This window comes from Nelumbo nucifera, chromosome 3 (genome assembly GCF_055504915.1).
Source record: "Nelumbo nucifera cultivar China Antique chromosome 3, China Antique-T2T, whole genome shotgun sequence".
In the NCBI taxonomy this organism is placed as follows: domain Eukaryota; kingdom Viridiplantae; phylum Streptophyta; class Magnoliopsida; order Proteales; family Nelumbonaceae; genus Nelumbo; species Nelumbo nucifera.
The window spans coordinates 51,841,718-51,869,312 of NC_142651.1; the positions used below are offsets into that span (position 1 = coordinate 51,841,718).

Here is a 27,595-nt window from a genome sequence, read left to right on the forward strand (position 1 = left end):
ATAAAGTAACAATTAAGTAAACCTTACAACATGTGTTATGCAAACAACAATAAATAAGAATATTTTTATTAATTTAGTTTTAAATATCCCCTACCAAAGTGTCAATTGGTTGGTAAGGTCTTTTGCTGACCACTTGCACTAGGGTTGGGGTCTCTATGGGTTTAGTGGATGATCCCCCAGTTTTGTCACTTGATGGAGCTACAATTTTTAAGCCTTCTCTGTACTTTGACCTCTATAAAAAAATAAAAAAAAAAACTCTCCAGATGTTTTTCAGATTATCAATTAATAAAATTAATTAACCTTTTGATTTTCCTGTGCATCTCATCTCATAGGGCCCGCTTGTTTATAGATATAATAAAAGATTCATTAAAATGACTTGTTTTAAATATTTCGATGCTCCCTGTATTTTTATTGAACCATCCGTCCCATGACAATCACCATCAGATGTTAGGTTTTCCATTTACTTTGTTTGTTCCATACAGTGGCACAATGCCGCGTCACCAGTGAGGCAGTGACGCATCTTCAAGCAAAAACACAACAAACAATTAAACAAACCAAAATGAGAAGAAGAATTGAATCTCATGATATCTCCTTGCTCTGTATTCCGAGACCGAATCTGCCCTCACAATGTGTTACAGTACATCCCCGCCATGTATTGAAAATATTTTTCCACGATGATATCATCATTTCAGATATTATCATTAGGAGATGTTCTCACTATACGGTAGGAATGTACTATGACATTGGGGGGCATCTTGTAGGGGGCTGATTTGAATTCTTATATTTCCAAACGAATTTCTTCAATTTTTTCTTACCTATTTCAAATTGCTCTGATTGCATCTGTGACAGAGACCAGCAGAAAAAAAAAAAGAAAAAAGAAAAAAACAGAACAGACAACGAAGTAATTAGGTCTGTGTCTAAAATCATAGTGGGATCAGAATGCTTCATACGCCACGCCTAAGCCATGCTGCACTCTGTACTCTATATATATGTTATGTGTGGTTGCAAATATTAAAATTTCAAAACCTTGGGCGGTTTTTTTTATTTTTAGTGAAAAGACTTTGGGCGGTTTTGTACTCAAATTTTTAATTAATTTTCATCACAAGATTCCTAGAATGAATAAAAGTAATAATGCTGGGATGTTGTATTAATATATTTTTTAATTAAATAATATTTTTAAAATCTTTTCATCTTAAAAAATTAAATATTTTTTTTTATTTCTTTTCTTGTTAAGAGCTGGTCACCATCAAACAAGCTTTCACTGTTTCTCATATTAATACTTTTTGTATTTTATTTTTTATGGGTGGTGGCATATAGAAATAGAACTACACATGTATTTAACTAAAAATACCAAGTTGCTGAAATATTAAATAAGATAAATAATGAAAAGACAAAAACTAAGAAGGAATTGGTTGGAAACTAGTTCAGCTTTTAAATTTGAGATCTTGGTCCACTGTTCATGTTTGGGAGTGCAAATAAGCACTTGCTAGTGTTTGGTGAAAACTGAAAAGTGCTTCTTCCAAATATGGATAGTAAGGTATTTTAAAAATTATATAGTGGGCTAAAGCAATAAGTGCTAAAATAAGCACTTTTTGGGCGCTTATACAAAATAAGTATATTGCTATGAATGAACACTTGTTCAAACTTATTTATCAAATACCACTTGTTCTAATAAACACTTAAAAATAAGTACTCCCAAACATGAAAATTAAGTTGGTTTACATCATTTATAGTTTCTACAATGGTTCAATATACCAGAACCGGTGTATCAGTACTTTGTGCTCAACGCTCATCTTTTTTCTTTCTTTTCTTTTAAATAGGCCAGGTTTGTAAACAATTTAACTGAACACATTTAAATTGATTTGTAAACATGACAAAGTTTCTTAGGCCCAAACTTGGCCCACGTAAGAGGAATTTGTAGGGCCCTTCTGGGCTGCAAGCCAAATTGCTAAAGGCAATTCCATTCGTCAATTCTCAGTATACATCTCTTGTTCAATTCCTTCATTCACGAAATCAGGAACTCTATGAGCAGCTACGCAATAGGCACTTGCAATGCAGTTAGACCTGTTTATTCGCCAGGCTCGGGCCCAAAATCCGAGTCCGAAACTGTTTAAAATGTGAATGGGCCGAGCCAAAAGCTCGGCCCCTGAATAGGTCTATTGCAATCGGCAATCAGAATGCTGATAGTCCCTGGTAGATTTGGAGTTTGCACAAACAGGCACCTAATGATACTGAAGCCCCGTTTGGCTCACGGGAAGAGGGGTCTAGAATTGGAATCGGAATGGGCTATTCCAATTCTAACTGTTTGGTTGGTGGAATTGGAATTTCATTCTCATTCTTGGTGGAACGGCACTCCCCCATTTGAGGGAATAATCATTCCCTCCCCTTCCCTTGGGAATGAAATCTCATTCCTGCTGATTTTAATTCTCATTCTCATTCCTGTCTGAACGAAACAGACTATATGAATATACCACTCCGATTCTGACTGTGAACCAAACGGACCCAAGTTTTATCCCCTTCACTGACAATATTAATAACACTAACACCCACCTCAAGCGCAAGCTTAAGGCCTCCCTCTAACCAATCATCATCAACTGCATGCCAAATATTCACCTCATTTGGTTATCTATCAACCTTCCACCATGTGATTATCCACCACTCCTCACTCATCTTTGGACACAGTCCAATCTGATTTTTAGAGAAAAGCCAAATTCGTCAGAGTTCAGACTTACAGGACTGGATAATTTCAGGGCTGGCCTAGAATCAAGGTCAAAGGAGCCAAACTAACTCGTTCCAAAATCTGATGATTTAGGGCAATCTCTTCAAAATTTCTTGTTTGGATTCATAATTTTCTTCTAGAGTTCAAGCTTATCTTTAGAGCTGAACCAATAACTTTAAAAGGAGCGTTTTACTTTTTTCCAAGCTTTCCAAAAAGAGTTGGCAACCCAAATCACATACACAGACATACGCCATCTTCAAGCATCCACAGAGCAAGTAAGCACACGCAGGAAGATATGTGCAAATATACCTGCTTAAGATTGATCAAGTATGTGTTTGGTTTTATCGAGAGAATAGTTCTCAGATAAACGCTTATTGCTTTTGTTGTTAATTAGGTTGGGCATTTTACGGGAGTTTCAAGTAACACCCACATAATTAAGCATTTCGTTTCAAGAAACGCTCAGGTGCCGGGGGGAAAATGAAAGTTTGACGTTTTTTCAAATGCCCCATGTACAAAAATCCGAACATTTTTATTTATGTAAATAGGATGAAACCAAACAGTGGTTTCAAACATAATAAATGCCAATGGTTATGTAGTGCGTTTTTTTAATAAACACCCAGAGAAGCAAACATGACACGAGTACAGGAGTACTTGAAATCAGAAAAAGAAGAGTAATTCCCATAAATGACACTTTTTGTCTGCGCCAAAACTCATTTGCAACGCTTACGGTTCTGCCCTTCTAATGGTATAATGGTAGAGATGCACAAGATTCATACTTCGTAGTAGGTACGTATCATATGACATTTTTGAACCCACTGATATACTAATAACCTGTTTGGGAGGGCTTCTACATTAGATCGATTGAGCTATTGTCGTTGAGGCATATGTGTTTCACATAAATTACCTGGAGTAGATTCAGTTTACAGTCATGTTTCTTGCGCTTGGTGCGTCAATATTGGCTGTAAAAACATGCATTTTAGTGTCTTATGACTTGCATAATCTTCAGTTTTAGTAACTCTATACACAAAAACATGCATTTTAGTGGATTATGACTTTATTTGAAGTGTAATTTCGCCATTAAAATAGGATGTATAAACTATTGGAATATCCCAAACAAACATTGGTACAAACATGAAAAGCTTAACAAAATAATACTATAAATCTCATTAATGATCCTGTAAAATGTTACCAAAAATCTCTTAAATGAAATAGTTAAGATTATAGAGACAAAAACATTCAAAGTTGGTTTGATTATGGCTAAAGACCTAGGTGTTTGCAAATGAATATTTTCTGTATGTTAATAATTTAATACTCATGGATGTAAGATGGCTGCTTATCAATGCTGGTTTAACAAGATGTTATGAAGTGGCCTAGTGGTTGGAATACTCCTATTCCAAGTGAGCAACCTAGGTTCAAATAATCCTTATAACAGCTTAGTTTTATACTAGTTTTAAATATACTTGAATGGAATTAATTGTGTTAATTATGAAATGAAAATAATTTTACATGTGTGTTAAATAAGGTTGGTTATGGAATCAGTTATGTTAAAGAGTCAATTATTGTGAATTTGATGGGCATCAAATAAGGTAATTGAATTTGAATTTATCCTCAAAAATAAAATAATAATAATAATAATAGTAGTAGTAACTACTACTACTACTAATAATAATAATAGGCAATGTTTTAAAAACCGATTCAAAAGCAAAAACCGTTTTTGCCTCCAAGTCCCGATCAAACAGTTCATTGTATGTGTGTGTGTATGTGTATAAAAACATATTTTATCAATATATAAAATATAATTATATTCTACATATAATATAAGTATTATTTTATATTTAATTTATATTTTTTTAATTCAATTTTTAATTTTTTTATATGTGAAAGAATTCTAAAAATTGCGATTTAAGACCTGATAGCTATGTTTATAACCCTAGCAAGTGCACCAGTTATCAAGTAGTATAAAAATATCATTCCCACGATGATTTAACAAAATAAGTATTAGAACTATAGCCTTCCCTAATTATTTGGACAATCGAATTTCAGATTTAAGAGTAAAAACTATTGAAAAGCAGAAAAAGAAATAAGAGTAAGAGTACCAATACTGAAGTATGCTACGATGAATAGCAATAGATGAGATTATCCAAGATAATTTGTCATTCCCATAAGCTGAATTTTTTTTCAATTTTATTTAATATTCTTTCTCAAGATATATCTAAACTACTTCTATCAGGTAACCCCTCGATCTCTCGACTAGAGTTTTCAAGATAAAAATGCATTAAGTTCAAGGAAAAACTATTACATTCAGATGAATCATGTGTATATACTCCTATATACCATTCAACTCACACCATGAATTATTTGGTCTATTATATGAATTCCTCTCTCGATTCATTCACATAAACCTAATCAATTAAGAGATGGTCACTCCTAATAGCATTAAGCAAGATAACTCATAGACTATATGGAAATCACGATCTTGGAAAAATCAGAATTTAAATATATTCATTGTTATGATTAGGCTTTCCACAGTCCTACCTATAAATAAATCAGTTCATACTATAGGAAATAAAACAAACAAGAGGAAAGAAAGAACTCGTGGTGTTACCCTTAAAGCTGAGATTTTCTCTTCTCCTTGCCGCCACCTCCTTCTTGCAGTCTTCTTGCTTAATAGATTGGTTGCTCCTCCGCTTCCTTCTTGATACCTCTCTAATCCGCCCCCATCCCTTTATATAAGTTAAAGGAAAGGGGGTGGTCTCCAACTCCTTGAAATTTATCTTTCAAAAATAGAAAGTCCTAATCTAATCCTACTCTTATCTCTTATCTAGTAATCTCAATCTATTTATCTTTCTAGGATTACATCACAAATTTAAATATGATAGGACTCTTCTCAGTTTCTTGTTCTTGCATTCGTATTAGGCTTCCTCTGCGAATTGGGCCGCTACAAGGCTTCTCTGCAAGTTGGGCTTCTGCTGCGAATTGGGCCTTCCTACGAATTTGCCCCAACTTAGGGCCAGGATTTGACCTCGATGCAGGCTGAATCTGCGAAAGCCCAAAACATGAAAGTTGTAGCTTTCTCTCTTATCTTTCCAGTGAGTCTTGAATCAGCTCAATCTGAACTCGGATACGAGAGTTAGGCCCAAATTACTGAACGGTGCCAAAATTGTAAAAAATCATCCGATTTGTCTTGCTTTTTTCTCCTGATGCCTTCTTCCATGCCCTAAACCAGAATACAAGAATAATGAGTTCAATTAAGTACTAATTTAGTATAAAGGACTGAATATTTGGGGTTAAAAATATGACAATTTTTAGTCTCATCAAATCCCCCCACACTTTTAACCTTGTCCGTCCTCGGGCAAGATAGAATTCAAGCAAAAATAAAACAAGAACAAACTAGCTAGCCTACTGAATTTTAAACTCAACTCTCCTTCATCTTTCTCCACAAACATTCTAGGTTAACTATTACAAACCGTTGAATCAACACAACCAAGTCACACACGACTCATTCATCAGTCAATCCAATTTTTGCTACTGCAAATCAAGTAGTAAATCAGGGAAAACTGCTCTCTTTGTTTTTTTTTTTTTTGGGGGGGGGGGGTGAGTGCATTTTATGCTCCACCTCACTTTTGGATCACTCGGCCAGTAGGTGCATTTTATGCTCCGTCTTACTATTGAATTTGCTGGCTAGTAGGTGCATTTTATGCTCCATCCTACTATTGAATTACTTGGTTGGTAAGTGCATTTTATGTTCCGTCCTACCAATTGAATTGCTTGGTAAAATATTTACCCTATTTACTTAAACCTAAATTTAGGACTAGCTTAACTGGAAATGGCTTCAGATAAGTCACGTACCCCTTGATCGTACCTCATTACTAGGTTCACAAAAATTTTCTTAGAACATTGTTTCAATTGATTTCAAAAGAGTTGAGGTTTTGATTTTTTTTTTTAGCAAATGCAGCAAACACGACCTAAATCAAATTTTAAAACACAACCTAAATTCTAACCTAAAATACCCCAATTTTTTAATTTGGTCATTTTCTAATTGTAACGAAAAAAATTAATTTGAACCACATTTTTCCTCATCCAAGTCCCACTTATTAAGTCTTATAATATAAGGTATTAACTCCCATTAACATTTATTAAATGTTATTTTTAACTAAAATACCCCTATTTTTGAATTTTTTCCATTTCTAATTGTGATTGTACAAATTTAATTTGAACTACTACATTTCTCCTCATTCAATTCCCTATCATTAAGTTTAGGGTATTAACTCTCATTCTTTTATTGGATCCTATATTAATTAAACATATTAAAGAAAAATAATTGTTTGGTGGCAAGTCAACAATTCAACCTTTTGGGTGAAAATGTGTGAACCCTTGAAATAAAATATATATATATATATATATATATATATATATATATATATATATATGAAAGCATACAGAAGTATAAAAATACAAAAAGATTGAATAAAACTTTTGGGCACTTATCTAATGTCATATATTTATTATATTAAACAAAAATAAATGTAACAAATAAGAATAATTTTTATAGATATATAAATATAAAAAAATTTAGAAAATATTTTATTTACTATCATTATCATTATCAAAAATTCCCACGTACAAAGCACGAGCACACTTAGTACTGAGAAATTACTTGAAGAAATAAATTGCTATAAAGTTGACTGCTACAACATGATGCCATTTCTCACCATAAAATGAGTTTAAACTGTTAATCAACAACTGACAGCACATGATAAATGTTGTTTCTCTAGGGACAAAAAAGAGAAAGAAGCCATGCAGTGAACAATAAACTTTTCTCTTGGGAATTCTAGAGCACATAGAGCACATATCAGCAATATCTTTGGCAAAACTACCCCCACCTATATTCAATCTTCTCAGCCATCGGGCCTCCTTTTTCTTCATAAATCTTGAAGATACTAATAGCACACCTTCATCTTCAGCTGCAAAAATGCACTCTGCTTGATCCACCTAACTTTATTCCCAAAGATAGAAAATTTAGCTGTAATATGTGCTCAATTTAGAGAAAGAAAGCCCAAAACTCCACGGAGAGATAGACAATTTTCACCAACTACCCATTGCCTTCTAAAATCTAAAAATAACATCCTTGGTTTGCAAGAGAAGATCACAAAATGAATAAATTCAAGATAACTTCCTAAATATGCAAGGTCTCATAATTGAAGATATACAATCATGATCAAAATAAATTCCTCACTCTAAAAATACAAAGAAAAGCCTTCCTAGGTCTACAAACATGACAAAAAACTTACAATAAATTATTAGGAAAAATGTCCTAAAATTGGTGCTGATGAAAACCATATACCAGGAAGAATAGTTTCTTGGATACGAACAATGTTGCATATGGAAGAGTAATACTAAATTGACCAAGTAACCATAGATTCAGGGACTAACATGAACATAAACATTCACACTGGCAGGCACCACCCACCAACCTCTCCTTAGGGCTGCAAATGGATTGGGTTGAATAGGATATAAGTAGATGCAAACTTGATTCATTTATACTTGCGTCCAAATCGAATTTGGATTGCAATCGGATATTGAATAGCATTAATAAATTAAACTCTAAATGATGAAAATATTATATATTATTAATAAAATGAACTAAAAATAACTTTAAATTCATGAACAAAATGAATTGAAAATAACTTGCTTGAAACTTGAAACCTATGACTAGTGAAAACATAACATTAAAACCAATTTTACTAATTAACACCATAAATTTTATGTATATATAAGCATGTGTGTGTATAAATAAAATAAATCAAATCAGATCATATTAGATCAGATAGGGGTGGTTCCATCAATCCAATTATTAATGGATCGAATTCAAATTTAGATAAACAGATACTGTCACAGCCTTACCTCTGAAACACATGCACACACAATATCATTCCTCTGAAAAAAGTTTGGATATCTTGTAAATTTTATACTCATCATAAAGAACATAATTTTTATTGATAATAAAAAAGATCATAATTGCATAAACAAAGCTAAATATTCATATTTGTTATTACCCTATTGGACAAGATGGAAATCCCAATAAATGTCAGATGTCCATTTTTATAAAAAGAAAACAAGAAATTTGTAAACAACATGCATTAGTCTTCCTCAAGGAGCCTTGCTATCCAATGCATATCCAACAGGGACAGTTCTATCATTTACAAGAACCCATGCAACAGCAGTTATGGGGATACAGATACCATATAATGGTCTATTGGTACCATATATTGGCACATATCAATAAGAAACTAATCTGGGTCCAGATAATAGAATAGCAAAAAATGCCAAAAATCAACAGAATCAGATGATTAACCAGACAATGCAGATTACTTCTAAACCTATCTAATATGGATCTTTTCCAAATTAATACAGGAAACAATATGGTGTAGTCATCTGATCGTGCTGATCCCTGGCCTAACCAATCTATATGATAGGACCCATTTTAGTCATTGAGACACAAACATCCTGTACAAAACTCTTATGCAGGTACTGTAGCCCCAGATCTAAAACTTTTCCTGGATTTACTACACGGTATCCAATATGTAAAGGTAATTAAATGCTCCACTAGCACATTAACCTGCATTTTCCATCTTATAGTACATATGTACATCAACATTTGAAACGTATCATTATTTCAAAATGTAAAGGAGCATAGAGTTCAACATAATACAACTTTTATATTTTATACATATACGCACCCACTAATTCTTTTCTCAAGGATCAATACAGGTTCTTGTGCATATAAGACTAGTTTAGTCAACAACCTCCTGTGCCTCCTGCAGAAAGCAATAATTACAAGTTAAGAGATATTCTATAATAACCTAGAAATGTTTTTTAGTCTAAAGAGAAACTTTGAAGTTCCAGAAGCCAAGTAACTGAATGTCGAACCAACCAAAAACATGATAAAAAAGTTAGGAATCAATCGTAAGTTGTTGGAGAATTTACCAACGAGAAAAAAGAAGAAAAAACACAATCTATTTTATCCAAGAAATTTTAACATACATGTATATGCCAACTGCACAAGGATGTGGAGCCCAAGCTAGCCATCTAGGACAACTATATACAGAAGGGAGAGAAGTCAAACAAATCAGATGGTTTTCTGTTTGAACATGTTGGGAATGTTTTTATTTCAAAATTAAGCAGATTTCTTAGAACAGATCAATGGGTTTAAGGGAAAAAAAACTAGATTTAGATTTGAAAGCATCAAAAATAAATTTTTGGAAATTTAATTAATGATATACCAAGTAACCAAGTGTAACTCACCATCTTTGCTTGAACACTGCTCCATGTCAAAATTTTCTTGCTGCTGTTTCAGATCAGGTGGTTCATACCAATGCAAAGGATCTCTTTGTGATGAAGAGGAACATGAATGTGGAACAGAGAACTGAATCCCGCTGGTGCTCCTTTTCTTAGCCGAAGAAGATTCAGCAGTAGAGCATACATCATCTTCATCTCTCCTTGAGGTTTCGTATCTGTGGTTGTGATATGGTAGATGTTCCTGAACTGGCCTATCATCTTCCCAGTACTTCGATCTCTTCCGATCAGTAGAATCTTTAATGGATACTTTAAATGAAGGCACCTTCTGATCATGAGAAGAAGTGGTACTATATGGAGTTTTTTCTCTTACTACAACCCTTGGAATTGCCAAACTTTCACTAGAAACAGAGTTGTCAACGACAACTTCCATTGCCCCATTTGAATTTTTATCCTTTGCAACTGCTTCAGCTTCCCACATAAAAGATAGAGCATCCATCAAGCGCTGTCTTGCTAAATCTATTAGGATTATAGGCTTTGGATAGTTTAATCCCAGCTCCACCCCTGCAGCTCCAAGCACTGTCGCAGGAGCATCCCAAGGATGATGTATCCACTCAGTTGGCATTCTTGCCAGCTCAGGAAGCCAATGCCTCACATATTCACCATTTGGATCAAATTTGAAGCCTTGAACCTAGTGCCAAAAGTAAAAGAGATTAAAATAATCAAAATGCAAGCAAAGAGACATTTATAAGAGATGAATTTTCTGCTAAAATATCTAACTATGCACATTCCCTTCCCTATGAAACAGACCGAAATAACATTAGGCCATTGAGCAAGTATACCTATATTTACTATAAAAACTGAAATCTTCTTAAAATATATAAATAAATTCACTTAGAAATTGCTTCCAAGAGAGTGCTCTGTCATATTTTCTTTTCCAATATGTGGAAGTTGCAAAACCCACATTTTTCAAGTCAAAAAATTTACGATTTTCCCCAAAACAGTCTGTTGCATTATTTTGTAGTGCAACTGCCCCAATCAAGGCTTTTTTAAAACACAAGAACAGGCATACCTCTGGACTGTCCATACGGTCAAGCTCATGGCCATCCGGTAAGCTTCCTGAGATATACTGCCAACCAAGGATATCACTTTCCAGGTCAGCATCCAACAGTGTGTCCCAGAAATACTTCATCCCCCATGTCCATGGAAGTAGCAGGAACTTAACAAAGAAACTAGCAACAGTCACTCTGATCCTATTATGTATCCATCCAGTTGCCCAAAGCTCTCTCATTCCAGCATCCACCAATGGATAACCAGTCCGACCCTGTCTCCAAGCCTTAAATTCACCCTGATCAAGACGCCAAGGAAAATATCTCAAATTTCCAAGCAATGACTTCTCATGCGTAAATGGAAAGTTGAAACAGATGTGACGTGAATATTCTCTGAGCCCAATAGCCCTGAGAAAATGGTTCACACTCTCTTCCCCAATAGAGTTTCCTTCTTTCGCCCACAGTATTTGCTTCATCCATATACACTGGTAAACTTTTCTCACACTAACTTCTCCAAAATGTAGATATGGTGACAAAAGTGACGTGGAAGTTCCCTCCACCTTTGCTCTACTTTTTGAGTAGTCTAGCAGATGGTGATCAACAAATTCAATTAGAGCTTTATCTGCATTGCTCCAGCCTGGGGACCATGCTCTTGCCAATAAAGCATTGCTAGATTTTTCAGATTCATCTTCAAGACCCAACTCCTCAACTGAACTGCTTTGAACAAATCCTGACAATCAAGAAAAAAGTTCAATATCATGAATAAATTATCCCTCTGTGGTCACGACCACAAGATAAGTCATGACCAGAAGCAAATGTACCTTCCTAATCAACACTAGGTATTTTTATTAGATAATTGTATTGCGTATTTTCATGTCATGCCATATTTGGAATCAATGCCAAACTGCATTTTCTGAAAAAAGAACCTAAATAGCTTGCATGGCTAAAAGCCCACAACAAACCTGCAGGTGACACTAACTTCCATGGAGGAAGAAGCAAAGCAGGTTCAGTTGGCTCAAGTAAGCACCTGCTCCAGAACGCATTGAAGGTTGTAAAAGGGTGCCCCTTGTCATCATTTACCTCCCATGGTTCATACAACAAATCCCCATTAAAGCTTTGAACAGAAATTCCAAAGTTCGTCAGCTTCTCTTTGATGCTATGATCACGGGCAAGTGAAACAGGATCTGAGAAGAGAGAAAACCTTAGTGTTAAAAAGATAATACTAAAACAAAAAAGGCATCCACAAACTGGTTTGTTTAAAAAATCCGGAGAGGAAATGAAAATGTCAAAACTTGCATGCTTATTTATCACTAACTAGCTTGTAAGAAAACTTAACGCAAGTACAAGCAACTGGGAAAGATCATTTGTGGGTATTCCAGTTATAGGACAAATAGCTCTGCCAAAAATGCCAACAGGACAATTTTTGCAAATCAGCCAAGGGATCAATTCCAACTTAACTCAAAATAAGACTGTCAACTGAAATACCAATAAAAAGGAGGTTGTCAATCAAATAGTTCAAGTGCAAATTGATTAGAAATGCAGTTGACTATTCAAGACTTCAGTAATCAGGAATATCTCCTTGAGGTCAAAATGAAGATAGCATGAGAAGAGAACATGTTATATATATATATACCCTGTTTTTTTTCCCAGCCCTTAATCCCCCAGTAATTTGCAATATGTAATTACCAAATAACTCCAGGGAACTCTGAACAATAAAGTTGTAGCCTGAATAATGAAAATCCAAACAGAAAAAAACAAACTATGAGTAAACCTTTAACAATAAAGTTGTAGCCTGAATAATGAAAACCGTAGATTGAACCTTGAATGGGTCAGATTCATGTATCCCTTCTACTTTGACTTTCAACATTATGCACCATCCCTTGACTTCTCCAGTTTTCTATAATTTTAATGTTTATCCTTTTAAGTTTTCAGAAAAGCAGATGTATTTGGGTTTAACTGTTGCTCCAAGATTGTATAGTCATGCCACCTTTTCTCAGCAATGAATTTATATTGTTTTATAACAAAAGAAGAAAACTACAAGAAGGCACAGTCTTTTAAGAGGACCTCCAGAACCATTTAGGAGGACAACCCTCCCAACAAACCTGACTTGGCAACAACCTTGCTTTGGATTCAACTAGCATTGCAACTTGATTTCATTTCTTACAAATAGAAACAGAATTTTGCCAACAAAATGGTTAGCTATCACTAGATGTCTTTCATGATGACAAGAAACAGGTGGGCACACTCGAACAACCCTTGGCTGCGCTAATCACTGCCTCTGTGTTGCAGTTTATAATGATTTTGTCAAAAATTAGAGCCTTCTTAAAGATGTCCAAACCTATTTTGTGCATAGCAAAGAAAAAACAGGAAAATGAATCATTTATTTTCTTTGTTTGGCAACCACAAGTGTGAGAGATTCAAACAATTTATCCATTCTGCTATCTATCTTGCTACACTACCTTGTTCCTTTTGTATAAACAAAACGATCCTTTCATCTTGTGCTCCACCAAGTGCATTCTTAGCAGATGATCCTCTATTTATTTAAGTGAAAAGTGAAGGCCCGCCTTCCTTTGATGATTGAAGTAAAAATTTTTTCATTATAGAGGCTCCCTAGAAATAGAAGTGTATATATTAGCACGCTCCCTTGGCCATCAAGTAGGCAAATAAGAGTATGGAGGTTTGCCAACATTGTAGATCTTTTTCCTTACTTGGGTCAAGTCCTAGATATTTTCTGCAGGGACACCCAGAGGAACATTCAATCTTCGGACTAGTTGGAAAAAAATAGTTATAAATTTGCAAGCTTTTCACACAGGGAACTCTGCTCCTACCATAAAATTTTCTTTCAGGGTGATGCTTGCTTTTGGCCCATTGGAATTTCAACCTTCTACAATGGTTCTTGTTTCAACTTTTTGCCCTTTTAGGGTTTCCCCATTTCACGTTAACAAGGAACTCAATTAACAGAAAAGGAAAAGATAGTTTCCAAATTCTGGAATAAGTAAAGTCCAAATATGTTTCTAACATGAAACTAGAAATGTTCTCCATAAGAACGTGCAGAGATTCCTCCAGATGCATTCCTATGAAAATGAAATATTTCAAGCATGCAAAATATATCAAGCATGCAAAATGAAAATGAACTTAGTCTGCACCATTAGACTCTTTTATGCATCAAATATATCTATGGCAAAAGATTTAACATAGTTGAGTCGGGCCTCGTACTCAATGTATCTCATGTGAAACAATCAAAGACCACATCAGCTACATAGTCAAAGCAAGAATTTAGAGCATACCATAAAGATGGTTATAAACTACTTTTGTTGCTCCTACGGCCTCGATGCACCGCAAAAGAGCAGCAAGAGTGTTCTCAGCTTTGATCAACACGAGTGGGGCCCCAAGAGATCTCAAGGACTGATCGAGGTGGGCAAGAGACTGCTTCAGCCACCACCTTGAAACTCGACCGGGGTAAAATTGCCCTTCTTCCTTGGGGCACCAGATATAGACAGGAAGCACACTCCCTTCCCTAGCAGCCGAAGCTAATGCAGGATTGTCCTCAATCCTGAGATCCCTCCTAAACCAGACGATGGCCTTAGAATTGCTACCCATCTTCACAAATTCACAGTCGGGTCAAGTCATATAGATCCATGTAATGCTTCCGAGAGTCTTTCCGAAGTTATTTTCTAGAACACAAAACTCCGACAAGGGAAATTCCAACCACAATCACCCATTGATCGATCAAACACCAGATTCAAGAAGCACGAAATCAGAGAACCAAGAAAGCTTTTAAAGAAGTAGGTGGTCGGAAGCCCCAAACTTTTATCCTGCAAGATGTCAAAGTTGAAACAGTATTCCTCAAAACTTTTACTTGCTTACCAGAGTGCCCCACGAAGAAAACTTAAGCATACCCCCACCTCACTGAAACTGCATACGCTCCAAAAGCAATCCAAATCAAGCATCATAAAAACTTTCCCAACTGCATAACATGAGCAATCAAACTCCCACCTCCAAACCATCAATCAGATAGATAAACATAACAAAAACTGAAAACGCAAAAGATAATCTTCTCTTCCCTTCAGAAACCATCAACTAAAAATCAACAACAAACAAAAGCCCAAATCAGTTATACAAGAACGAACCAAAATCCTGGTGGGTTTTACGAATTCAGAGATCAGCAGCCCAGAAGCTCAAGGTAGTTGTTGAAGAGAATCCATGAAGAGAAGATTAAATTTCATGCAACCGTGGAGGTGGGTCTGAGACAGACATGATTCTTCTTACTTGTATATATTTAAATTGCCATCAGTTATCTCCAACAATCCATCGAACAGATTTACCTTCATCATATAAAGTCAAAGAATACTGTTGTTATTAGTATTATTAACGCAACTAATTTGGATTTGGGCCAAATCCTGTGGCACATCTCCAATGAAAGGACAGATACTGCAAAAGGTAAAAATAGGAAGTATTTCCGTCTTTTCACCCCTGCAGCTTTTGACTCGGGATTGAGGTCGCTCATCCAAAACGGAATGTGCTCAAATAAAATCACTCAAGCCTAAAAGAAAGCTAGCAAAGTAAAAGAATTCGCAAAAAAGTAAATCAGAGAGAGAGAACCTACAGAAGCCAATCCGTAGGGACCAGAACTGTCCACATACAACTTATACAGGGAATTCAACCAAAACAATCAATGAATTTTATATTGTCTTCACTCGTCTGTACTTAAAATATATGCACACATACGCAACCAAGGGATTTGCACTTCAAAGGTCCGTCGGAGTGGGTCTGAACAAGTCTTTTTCACCCATCCATGGGCCATGGCTGTCTGTAACATTCAACTCACCTGGGTTGAGTTGCCTCCGATTCCTGAAGAAATTTCTGTCTTTTCTTCCGTGCCTCCACGTCATGGGTCCACTCTAATTTGCGCCGTACGGGTTGAGAACGTCTCCATTTGCAGCGTAGGTGGAGCCGTGGAGGTGGTGGGGTTTTACTCTGTGCCACGTGATTGTCTGCCACACGGACCCACTCGAATCGCGGAAGAGACGCTAGTTTCGAAAAATATTCTGACACTTACACTCCCAATCCACTAATTTACTGCCACGTGCCCAAAGTAAATCTAAACCCACGTGAACGTACTTAAATCATATGAAATCGCACTATCCAGTATCTTCAGAGCACGTTAGCGTCAGTTCTGAACGTCGGTAATCTCTCTTCAATGGCCCGTTCTACAAGTGGGAATGGCAACGGGGCGGGGCCGCGAAAATCCTCATCCTCGTCCTCGTCTCCGTCCCCGCTAACGGTGTTATTTCCATCCTCATTTCACAGTATTCCCATTTTTCATGAATTTTTATAATATTAATCATTTTGTATTTTTATTTTATTTAAAAAATAAAAATAAAATAATTAAAATTTATAATCTTATTAAAAAATATTCAATCATATTTTTTAAAATATTAATATATAGATACATCTGATATATATAATGTATACATAATATGTATTAGTGAGTATCCCATGAGGTGAGAAGTGCTCTTCCTGTCCTCACCCCATCTTTGCTAATGATGACGAAAATTTTCTCATTCCCATGGAGGAAAATCATTCCCATTCCCTCCCCGTTCGAGGCCGATCCCCACGGGGATCAAGAAAATGGGGAAATTGCCATCCCTATATACAAGAATCTTAGTAGTTAATGACTATGGTTAAATCACTTAATTAATTATTAATCCATCTAACTTGTCCTTGTAAATTGTAACTACCCTTCTATGCTCTAAACTAAACAACATTCTTACATGCTCTAAGGAATGCATCCAATCAAGTACTTAATTTTAGGGTTTAAGGATTTAACATCTAATATGGGATGTATCGGTATCGACCCTATTCAGTATGCATTACGATTATAAGTGTATTCTGCCAGTCGTGAATATCAGGTCAATACGGGTCACGTATTGACCCGTATCGTATCGGTCCAATACAATGCGATATGGACAGATACACTTAAGAATTTAATATTTGGTTCTTTTTTTGTTAATGTTAAAAAGTAAGAAATAGTAAAATAGAAAATAATTGATATAATAATTAAAATAATATATATATTATGTGTCTTGAACTCTTGATTGATGCATTATCATAAAATTGTATGATATTTATGCATCTTGACATATTAATTGTAATATATTTTTTCATATATACCGTTAAAATATACATTTACTAAGTAGTTATACATTTTTTGTGGTTATTTGATTTTAAATTTGCTGTTATTAATATATTTATGAAATTTTCTATGTAGTTCTCTAATGTATCCAAATCTTTCGTCCATACCCAAATATTTCCAAAGCATATCTGTATCCGTATCCATATCCAAATTGTTTGATACAATACTTGATACCAATACTTTAATCATTGTTAATAAATAAAAAACATGTTATAGAGCTCATGACTTGCCCATCAAAATGCATTCCCTAATTATAACCTTCCATTTTTTTAATGAATCTTCTCCAATTTATTTATATATTTTGGGTGGAGGTGGGGTGGGGTTATTGCAAGTGAGTCCAAATCATCTGCCAACAAAATACGTTCCAATCCTCTACCAATATGATCTACACCACACATCTGATAGGTCTAACTTTTATAATGGGTCCCAACCACATGATGAGATGTGCGGTGTTACATCAAGTTTGTAGAGGGTTTGAACGAGTTTTGTTGGCAGAAAATCTCAACTCATTGCAAGCTGCATTTCTTTTGAGGATAAATTAAAATATAGGTTTGTCCAATTCAATTTCAAAAATAGTGGTAATTTGGACAACTTTTTTTTTTCGAAAATTAACAATTAAAACAATATTTCTTTTTATAAAGGTATACATAGAGTTGGAAACATAAAAGTGGGGGGTGATCAGAGTGAGAATGCTTTCTTTTCATGTATTAACTGCTAATCCCACCTTGTCTATTAGTCATTGGCTCTAAATTTGAAAAAGAATTATAGTGTACGGTTTTAATTTTTATCTAAAGTTCCAAACTTTCAATTCAATGAATGATAGGCTAGGTAATGGATGGCCATACAATTAAATGACGAATCTTCTTTGTATAACCTATTATGCCATGAAAACTATTAAAATATTACTTCTTTCAAATCAAAGTGTGTTGAGAAGGAAAGAGAAAGCATATATTCGGGTACAAAGCTTTACACATGGTCAAAAAAGGATTGGATACATCCAAAATAAACAAACAAACAAATAAGAATAATAGGGCTTTGCCTCTTGAATCCATCTTCTTAGAATCGACTATTCTAGAATGAGAATCTTCACCTCACACGAGTTGTGTTTGATAAGTGGGCAAATGAAAAGCATTCAAATGGATCAGTTCAAATCCTATGTTTACAAAGTGGGGATTTTCAAATTCTGATATCGGGGTCACATCTCTAATGTTTGGTTTGAAGGAAAAAGGTAAGGAAAGAAAGGAAAAAGTAGAGAAACTTATAAAAGGTTTGTAAAGATTTCCTACCTTTTACTTTTTTTCCTATTTTTTCCTTTAAATCAAACACAGCCTAACGGGTTCAATGTATGGCCATCAAGAGAGATCAGAGGAGAAATTGATGAAGTAACAGATGGCCCCCAAAGAGGCTATATTATGTACCCTTGAGGGAGGAATTAGGTTGAAAAGAGGATAGTTATAAAAAGTACAAATGAGGGTGTGGAAATTTTTTTGACTAAAATGCCCACATTTGTTATTTAATCCATCTCTAACCATGAAGGTTGAAAATGTAATTTCAATTAATGCTTATCACCTCATTTAATCCACTCTCATTAACTCTTGTATTTAAGCTTTTAACTCTCATTCTCTCACATTTAATCACATATTTAAGTTATTTTTTCACGGATAAATGCTATTAACTAGATCTATGTCCAGTACTTTTAACAATATAAACCCATATATTTTAAAACTTACTAAAAAATAAAATCATTTTTTATCCAAGTGGTGGCTAAGCAATTCAACTATCTAAATCAAATTGGCCAATCCATGAAGTCATAGTTAGATGATAAAATTTTAAATAGAAATAAATATAGAAAATTATAAAAATGAAGAAAAAACAAACACATTTATGATATTTTTTATTAATCAAATTAAAAAAAATACAAGTGTAATAAACAAGAACTATTTTTATTGATGATGAAAATGAAATGCATAATCTAAAACTAACCAAAAATGAAATTATTTCCCTATTTAGTAGAGATCAATAGTTCAACTTTTGGGTCAAACATGTCAACCTTTAATGTCATAATTAAATAATAAAAATTAATAAAATATAAAAACTAAAAAACTAAAAAAAAACATAAATTTACAGAAAAAAAACATTTGGGCACATGTATAATATCATATATTTAATATATTAAACGAAAAATAAGTATAAACAACAGTATTATTTTTACACAGAAATAAAAAAAAATTATTGAAAAATTTGAACACATCTTACACTACTATTAAAAATGAGTAAAATTGTAGGACTTTCTTTTGACTAAAATACCCATTTTTTTAATTTAATCCATATTTAATTGTGAGGTTCAAAATGTAATTTGAACTATAATTGTCACTTCATTCAATTCTCTCTCTTTGAATCTTACATTATTTTTTCATAAATAAAAAAAAAGTATACACTAAGCAAATAAAACATTACAAAAAGAAGAGCCAAGTAGGTAGGTCTAGCAATGATACCCAAAACTTTGTAGCACAATATGAGGTGCTTACATAATCATATTCAAATTTTATAATTTGCATCTAATTAATAGTGAAAACAAAAAAAATATATATATAAAAAAAAAAATACATGAATTTTATAGAAAATTTTGGATACATTATTCTTATCATTATCATCGTCTAGAATTGCCATGTGCAAAGTAGGGACAGGAAAAATAATTTCCCCTATAATTTCACTTTAGCAAAAAACTCCCCTAAACTTTTAAAGAAATCAACAAAAACCTCCATTCTGTGAATGACCCAAACAGAAAACGTTAGACCAATGCATCAATTTTCTCCAAATTCCCATTTTACCCTTTTGTAAATTAATTTGCATATAGTTTTACTAAAATACCCCTCTCGACCTATTATCCTCTTTTCCTCTCCTGTTGACCTCTTTTCTTATCCAACTCCACTGTCTGAAGAGAGGGAATTTAGCTCTTTCAACCTTTCATCCAAACTCCATCAAAAGCCCCTTTCGATCTTTCATCTCAATCTAACTCGCTCCTTAGGACGAGCACTGTGTTCTCTTGTAATTCCTGTCTTGTGCCCTGTGCAAAGATGCATAGACGGCTGGTGCAGGCATAATGAACTTAGGCGAGGGATTTGTTCTGCTTTGCATTGGAGATTAGTTAGAGCGTGCCATCAGCATTAGTGCAGCAGTAGGGTGGTACTTGGGAGGAACAAGACTATTTTCAATGGTTGTGGGGGAGTTGTTCTCCAACTTGTCCAACCCAGAATAGAGATTTAAGGGGGTTCTTCCAGCCTTTTGTCTTGGTGATTTTTAATGGTTTTGGGAGAGATTCTTGGACCTGATGGTTGTCGGCTTGTGGCAAACACATGGGCTGATTTCTGATTTTAGGGTGGATTAATGCTGAATGAATCAACCAGCTTATTCATGAGCCAAACAAACATTACGATTTATAAAATTGTATGGAATTAATCCATTTCAAATTGGTAGTGATCAACAATGTCCTCTCTAGTTGATTGTGTATTAGCGAAATATGGGTGGAAAAGGAGGTGGTGGCAGAGATAAAGTTGCCAGTGATGGCAGTGGAGGGAAAGGCGGTGGTGGCGGAGGTAAGGGTGCCGGTAGAGGGAAAGGAGGCGAAGGTGGTGACAGCAGTGGTCGTAGATCAGGCACCGGTTCAAGCAGCTAAGGTATGTCTAATGGTAGTGGTGGCGATGGAGAGAAAGGAGGTGGTGGCGGTGGAGGGAAAGGAGGCGGTAGGTGGTGGTAGTAGTGGTCGTAGATCAAGGACTGGTTCAAGCAGCTATAGTATGTCTAATGGCGGTGGTGGCGGGTACATGAAGGCTCCTAGTGGTGGAGGGGCTCTTATTTCTAGGGTTGTTTTTGAGAGTAATCGAAAGGATACTTCATTCAACTCGATGCCAAGGGAAAGTAGTACTGAGGAATAAATCATCTCTCTCCTCTTGAAGCTCGTTGTTTCTTTTCTATTTTTGATTGTGGTGACTGGTGGGTTTGTTTCTACTGGGTAGGATTTATGTAATGTTTTGACATCTGATAAATCTTCCCAACTGGAATATATCTGAATATAAACGAACTCAACTGAGGATCCTTCTCTCTCATCAGACTGAGAATACTTTGATGACTATGGCTGTAGCTACTAGTTAGTGCTTCTTCGTTAGGGGAAACGAGGGGAATGTGGAGATGTTGACTGATTGAGGGCAAATATGATATTTTATGATATTATTTAAATGACACTCTAGGGGTAATTTTGTTAATGTATATATTTTTTATCTAGATTATTAACCCAAGCGCTATCGTTTTACTTAAAAATTTAGGGGAGGCTTTTGTTAAAATGAAACTATAGGGAAGGTTTTTATGATTGTCAAAAACTTTAGGGGAGGTTTTTGTATTTTACCCAAGGTTTAATATTAGTTTCTAAAGTACCTCTAAGTTTTTCCCAAATTATTAAAACATTAAGATCCCATAAATTCATTTTTATACCCCACAATTATCATAATCCAATTCTTAAAATACCCTAAATTCTCATAATCCTATTTTTAAAATATCTTTATATTAAATATATTTTTAGACAATTGATTGGGACAGAGAAAATATGAAAATTCCCTGTCCCCAATAGGAAGTGGATGCCCCACCCTAAACCCACCCCACTACCAAGGGCGGAGTACGGATGGGATAGGGTATTTTGGCTATAGGGTGGGGATGGAGAGGGGGTGCCCCACCCAGATCCCACCCTGTTGCCATTTCTAGGTAGGGAGTAGACTTACATATATAATTTGGTGCCTCATGAACTTTTTAAGATAGAAAAACGGATTATTTCTTCAGTACTTATTTCTATTATATCCCATCTCTTCAAAAACAATCTATTAATACAAATCAGTAGCTTTTCAACTCTCTTGTCTCCTCCCATTCACATCTCTCTCCTCTTCTTTCAAATTACATCTATTATTAGTTTCCAAAAGTTTTTTCTTTGTCACAATTTCCGTTTTTCTTTTCTTTTCATTTGGACTCAAATTCATTTAAATGTTAAAAAATGGATTGGTGTAATCAATTGATAGAGGCTTTAAACCGAGCACTTGTCAATTAAACTGTAACTAAACGCATGGTTTTTAAAACCAGACCGGACGGTCAGATCGGAAAAACTGGGAATTGGTCATCTCACCCATTTTGTTTTCCCCCAAAATAATTTTTTTCCTCAAAATCGTTGATTTTGGTCAGTAAACCGTTGAACTGGCCGGTTAATCATTCGAACGGTTTTGATCGTTTTTCATTTTTTTTATTTTTTTGTCAAAATAGGCCGACCGTTTGGGTCGAATGGTCGGACCGTTCGAACCGATAATCAGACCCCTGACCGGTTCGGTCACCGATTCAGTTTTAAAAACCATGATTAAACGAATAGGATTCGAATCAGATTCATCAAAATCGGAATTCGATCCGATAATTGAAATTTTGTAGATGAATCCAATCCGAAATATGATCAGATTTTAAGACCTCATATTCAAATTCAAATCTTAATGAACTCAGATCAGATTTGGATTTAATCTAATTTTGTTCTAAATTTTTAAGTACAAAAATAAATAAAAAGTTGATTATTTTTCAAATTTTATATTTAATAAATTAATGTAACTCTGTAAATATAACATATTGGATTTATTATATATATAAATTCATATAAAATATATTTTATATAAATTTAAATATAATTATGTAAAATTTATATTTTTAAATCTATAATTATCATAATATAATCGGATCGGGTAGAGCCAAATTCAAATCCGATTGGATTATTAATCGGATATAAGTTGAAAATTCTGAATCTGATCCGATTACATAAACTCATCTGTATCCGAGATATTGAATCGAATTTCGGATGGAACCGTGGAATCATAGATTTTCGGGTATAATTGACACGGTTTTGATAAACAGGAAACAAAATCCACTTTGTTTTCATAAAAATACCCATCCAAAAAATACTCTTTTTTTTTTTTTTGCTGAAACTAGCATTTTTCCTTATTATTATAAAAAATTAAAAAAGTGATAAAGACAAAACATTCGAACACGCCCGAAGTGACAAATAACATTAGGATATTGAATGTACAGTACTGCACTACGATGTCGAAGCCATGTGTGGGATCCGATGTTTGTCTTGTAGAAATACAACAGACTGGAATAGTTGCCAACTGACAATATGTGATAGAAACCGAACAAGTTCATGAATGTGTCAATCTTTAGGTAAAGATGCATGGTCCGATCCGATGTTTCTAAAATTGCTTAGTTAAAATAAATAAACATATAATGAATTTATTACAAATACACATTTTAATTGGTTTAATTAATGAAAGTTTATCATATTATGAGATATTAAATTTAATACGGTTTGATTGATCAATTATATAGAAAATGTATTTTTATATATGTTTTGGAAAATAGTTTTTTCTCTTATTAAAATCAGTTTTTAACTTGTTTTACATTGAAAAATTATAAAACTTGTTTTGAATGTTTAAATTGGAGTTTATTTATACTCCTTAGAAATAAAGAGGAGAGTATGAAAGATTGTTATTGTACAATGCATGCACGTGTGTACGCACCACAATGAGACACTTTAGAGGCGCACTTTATCTTTTGGTGTGAAACTAACCATTGATGTTTCAACGGTCACGATTCGATCAGGTGTAATCAAAAAGTATTATGCAAAGTTAATAGTCAATAACTATTAACCACATTTTTAACGGTCACAATGCCTGAAATTATGACTGTTTAAGGAGCCTTTTCTGAACCAGCACCTTCCTCTACTCCATGACTCTTCAAAAATTATATAAGGAGCGTGATCAAGAAAATACACACACAAGCAATCAAGCAAATGCACACAGGCCGATACCCCCTACTAACGTATTGACCTGTGTCAATACTTTGAACCTTGAACCAAACAGCAAAGTTAGTAGAACTGAGTGGGGGAATAAATAACTTTCTAAAAATAGTGTCTTCAGACACGCCTCAAAGCTTCTCTTCCAAGTTTCAATAAGCCCAATTTCCCAACATATCACTTTCCACATACTCAAGCCTCATCTATTACTTTAAACATTCAAATGTTATCAAAAAAGTTCTTCTACCTTACCAAGTCCTTGGATGGTAGGTGGAGACTACTTCAATGCCACGGTGAGCAGTAGTGAACAAGTAGAGACGGAAGCACTAGACTCAACATTCAATCTATGCGAGATTTCGCAGATATGATTAATACTTCTGGACTAATTGATCCAGGTTATCGTGGATCCAATGGCTAGACTTGATCGAATTCTAATCAATATCCAATGGATGCATGAATTCTCAAACACAATAGTGGACCACCTAGACAGAGCAACCTCGGATCATTCCCCTTTTAATCTCAATTGAAGACGGTTGCCTATAAGTACGAGTGAGAAAAAAACCGAAAAACTGAACCGACCGAAAAACCGATTGAAACTAAACCGAAAAATCAATTAATCAAACCGGTTGGTTCGGTTTCAGTTTGATGTTTTTAAAAAATCAAAGGTACCGGTTCAGTTTCGGTTAACCAATATAGAAAACTGGCAGTTAACCGACCTGACCAGTATATATATATTTCTATATATTTTATAAATATTTATGTATATTATATATATATATATATATACTTTATATTTTGTATACATTATAAATTAATAAATATGCATTATATATAAATATATGTTTATAACATATTATTTATTATTTATTATTTATTATTTAAAATATAATATTTGATATATGTATTTATAATTTTTTATTTTATATTTATATATATTGTAAAAATTTAAAAATCAAAAAATTGATGAACCAAACTGATTAAATGACTGGTCTTGATTTAGTTCCAATTACCGATTTTCCAAAAACCGATAGTATCGGTTCGATTCCAAAAAATGACCCAAACCGAACCATGAGCACCCCTACCTACAAGGTCCTAAAACGCTTTCGTTTCCATGAAGACAACCCACCCAGATTTTAAACAGGTTGTGGAGGAAGTTTGGAACACCCATATTGATGGCAACCACATACTCTCCTCTAAGCTTAAATTGCTCAAACAAAGACTTAAAAACCGGAACAAGGATGCGTTCAGTGATGTTTTTGTGAATGTAGAAAATGCTGAGCAAGTTCTTCTGGATGCAAAAAATGCCCTTTTGGTTAATGAGTCCAAGGATAACCAGCTGGCTCTTAAACGAATCATTGAAAACCTTAATCAGATGCTTCTTCAGGAGGAACTCTTTCTAAACAAAAATCAAGAGAGAATTGGCTTAAGGAAGGAGATAAAAACTCAAGATTTTTTCATTCGTCGGTGAAGGTAGAAAGAAATTACTCCTTAATCAGGAAAATTCAAATTAATAGCAGTGGCCACTGAAGACATATATACCAAATAAAAGAACATGTAGTGGAATTTTTCAAAATTCTACTCTGAAGAAATCTCTACAGATCATGATTATCTCTTACAATAAATCCCCACCCTCATTTCAATAGAGGAAAACGACAGATTACTTTAAATCTCGAGCTGCCATGAGATTAAGAATATTGAGGTGGCATTTGATAAATCTAAAAAGTTAAAAAGATATTAAAAGTGTTTGAAATCTAAAAAGAGACAGTTGTTTTTTGACTTTTTAGAAGTTCTGAATAAAGAAGGTTGTTTGTATTGGATCAAACCTTCAACATCTGAAATTCACTAATTTTACTATTTTACCCATAAATTAGACTATTCGGTAATTTTGAGTTCAACTTATACTATTTCATAAAAATAATTTATTAAATTCAAAATAATATTGAAAAAAATATGAATAATTTATAAAAAAATAAAAAATAATTTATTAAAATAAGAAAAAATAGTGGACAGCAAGAATTGCAGCAACGAGAGTTGTAGCGGAGGAGTCACTTGCTTAAGACACTTGTCGTCGCTGGTTCGTCGGAGTCACTTGCAAAAGGAGTCCGTGGACGGTGAAAGTTGCAACGGCGTCCATGGACAGCGGAGGAGTTGTAGTGGCAAGAGTTGCAACAAAGGAGTCACTTGCTTAAGAAGAAAGAAGAAAGAAGAAAGAAGAGAAAGAGTGAGAGAAGGTCGGAACTCGCCACCGCTAGTTCATCGGAGGAGTCACTTGCTGCCGCTGGTTCGCTGTTGCATCAAGTGGAGAAGATGAACGGTGAGAGGGAGAAACACAAGCATGTTTTTAAGGGTATTTTGGACTTTCGGCCATGTTTGAAACACATCTAAATGCGTTCAGCACCTGGCCCAAGTCTTATTATTTCAGATCTGAAAATAATTTTCATACCCAAATTCAGATACACTTAGGTGGCGTTTGATAAATCTAAAATTTCATATCTAAAAAGTTAAAAATATATTATCTAAAATTTGAAAAGAAGCATATGTGCTTTTTTACTTTTTAGAGGTTCTGAATCCCTAAGATTGTGTTAGATCAACCTTTTACCATCTAAAATTTATTGATTTTACTATTTTACCCCTAGAACATACTATTTGGAAATGTTAAGTTCAATTTGCATTATCTCCCATAAAAAATAATTTTCAATCTTAAAATGAATGATTAAAATTAAAAAAATAATTAATGACTATAAAAATATTAAAATAATTAATAATTAGTAAAAATAATTATTTTTTCCGTACTATGACCATGAGACAAAAGACCACTTTCCGTTGAAATTCGTTTGCAATATTTTTTTAATCCCCATACAACCCTTGTAATAACTATTCTCTCCCCCCCCCCCTCCACCCCCCGATCTCTCTTCTTCCCCTTCCCCTTCCCCTTTCTCTCCTCCCCTTTCTTCTTCCCGCCTAGTCTTCAGACTCTCCTGGGTCTTCTCTCTCCACCGCCTGAGCTAAGCTACTAGTTCTGAAATACCGCCATGAGAAAAGTTAGAAAAGGAAGACAAGAAAATGAAGTTGTGGTCTTGAAGTTCCATGTTCTACATTCTTACTATCCATTGGGTTCGCTGGAGTCGATTGTTAATCTTGTGCAACCTACTTTAGCGACGGAAGCCATGGGTGTTGGGACATTCACATTAAATATTATGAGGGTTAATGGGTCGGTGGCGATTGACACGGGGATCGTTCAGGCATCGGTAACCCAGATGTTTTTTTATCAAAACCCAGTTTCCATCTTTGCAGTTTCGAAGGTTTTATTGCCGATAGAGATTTTTGGGAAGGAAGCCCTTGGGGCGACGAGGAGTGGCAATGCAGGGGTAGGAGCTGCTCCTCTAGAAATTTTGTTTTCACCAAAGAATTCACCTTCTCTGGAGATCCCACTAACTCATCTCTCCTCTCCTCCAGGTTTCCGCGAG

The 27,595-nt window shown here is 34.6% G+C and overlaps 1 protein-coding gene across 14 annotated transcripts; it reads right to left on the reverse strand.

The window, feature by feature from the left end:
* Positions 1-5,332: 5,332 nt before the first annotated feature.
* Positions 5,333-15,525, reverse strand: LOC104600865 (cryptochrome-1-like). 14 transcript variants are annotated; one of them, XM_088901126.1, is made up of 8 exons: positions 15,195-15,525; positions 14,970-15,031; positions 14,352-14,879; positions 12,027-12,248; positions 11,088-11,794; positions 10,025-10,706; positions 9,764-9,817; positions 9,305-9,537 (listed from the first exon to the last, which is right to left on the reverse strand). In XM_088901126.1, exons 3-7 carry the CDS (start codon positions 14,662-14,664, stop codon positions 9,801-9,803), a joined length of 1,941 nt encoding a protein of 646 aa, XP_088757252.1. In that variant the 5' UTR covers positions 14,665-14,879; positions 14,970-15,031; positions 15,195-15,525; the 3' UTR covers positions 9,305-9,537; positions 9,764-9,800. The 14 variants fall into 14 exon arrangements, 5 of the variants coding, with proteins under 5 accessions (XP_088757252.1, XP_019053908.1, XP_010262313.1 ...); XR_016084043.1 differs by adding an exon at positions 7,401-7,683 and having other exon boundaries at positions 9,460-9,537; positions 14,352-15,525; XR_016084041.1 differs by adding an exon at positions 7,401-7,711 and having other exon boundaries at positions 9,460-9,537; positions 14,352-15,525.
* Between the last annotated feature and the right edge of the window lie 12,070 nt (positions 15,526-27,595).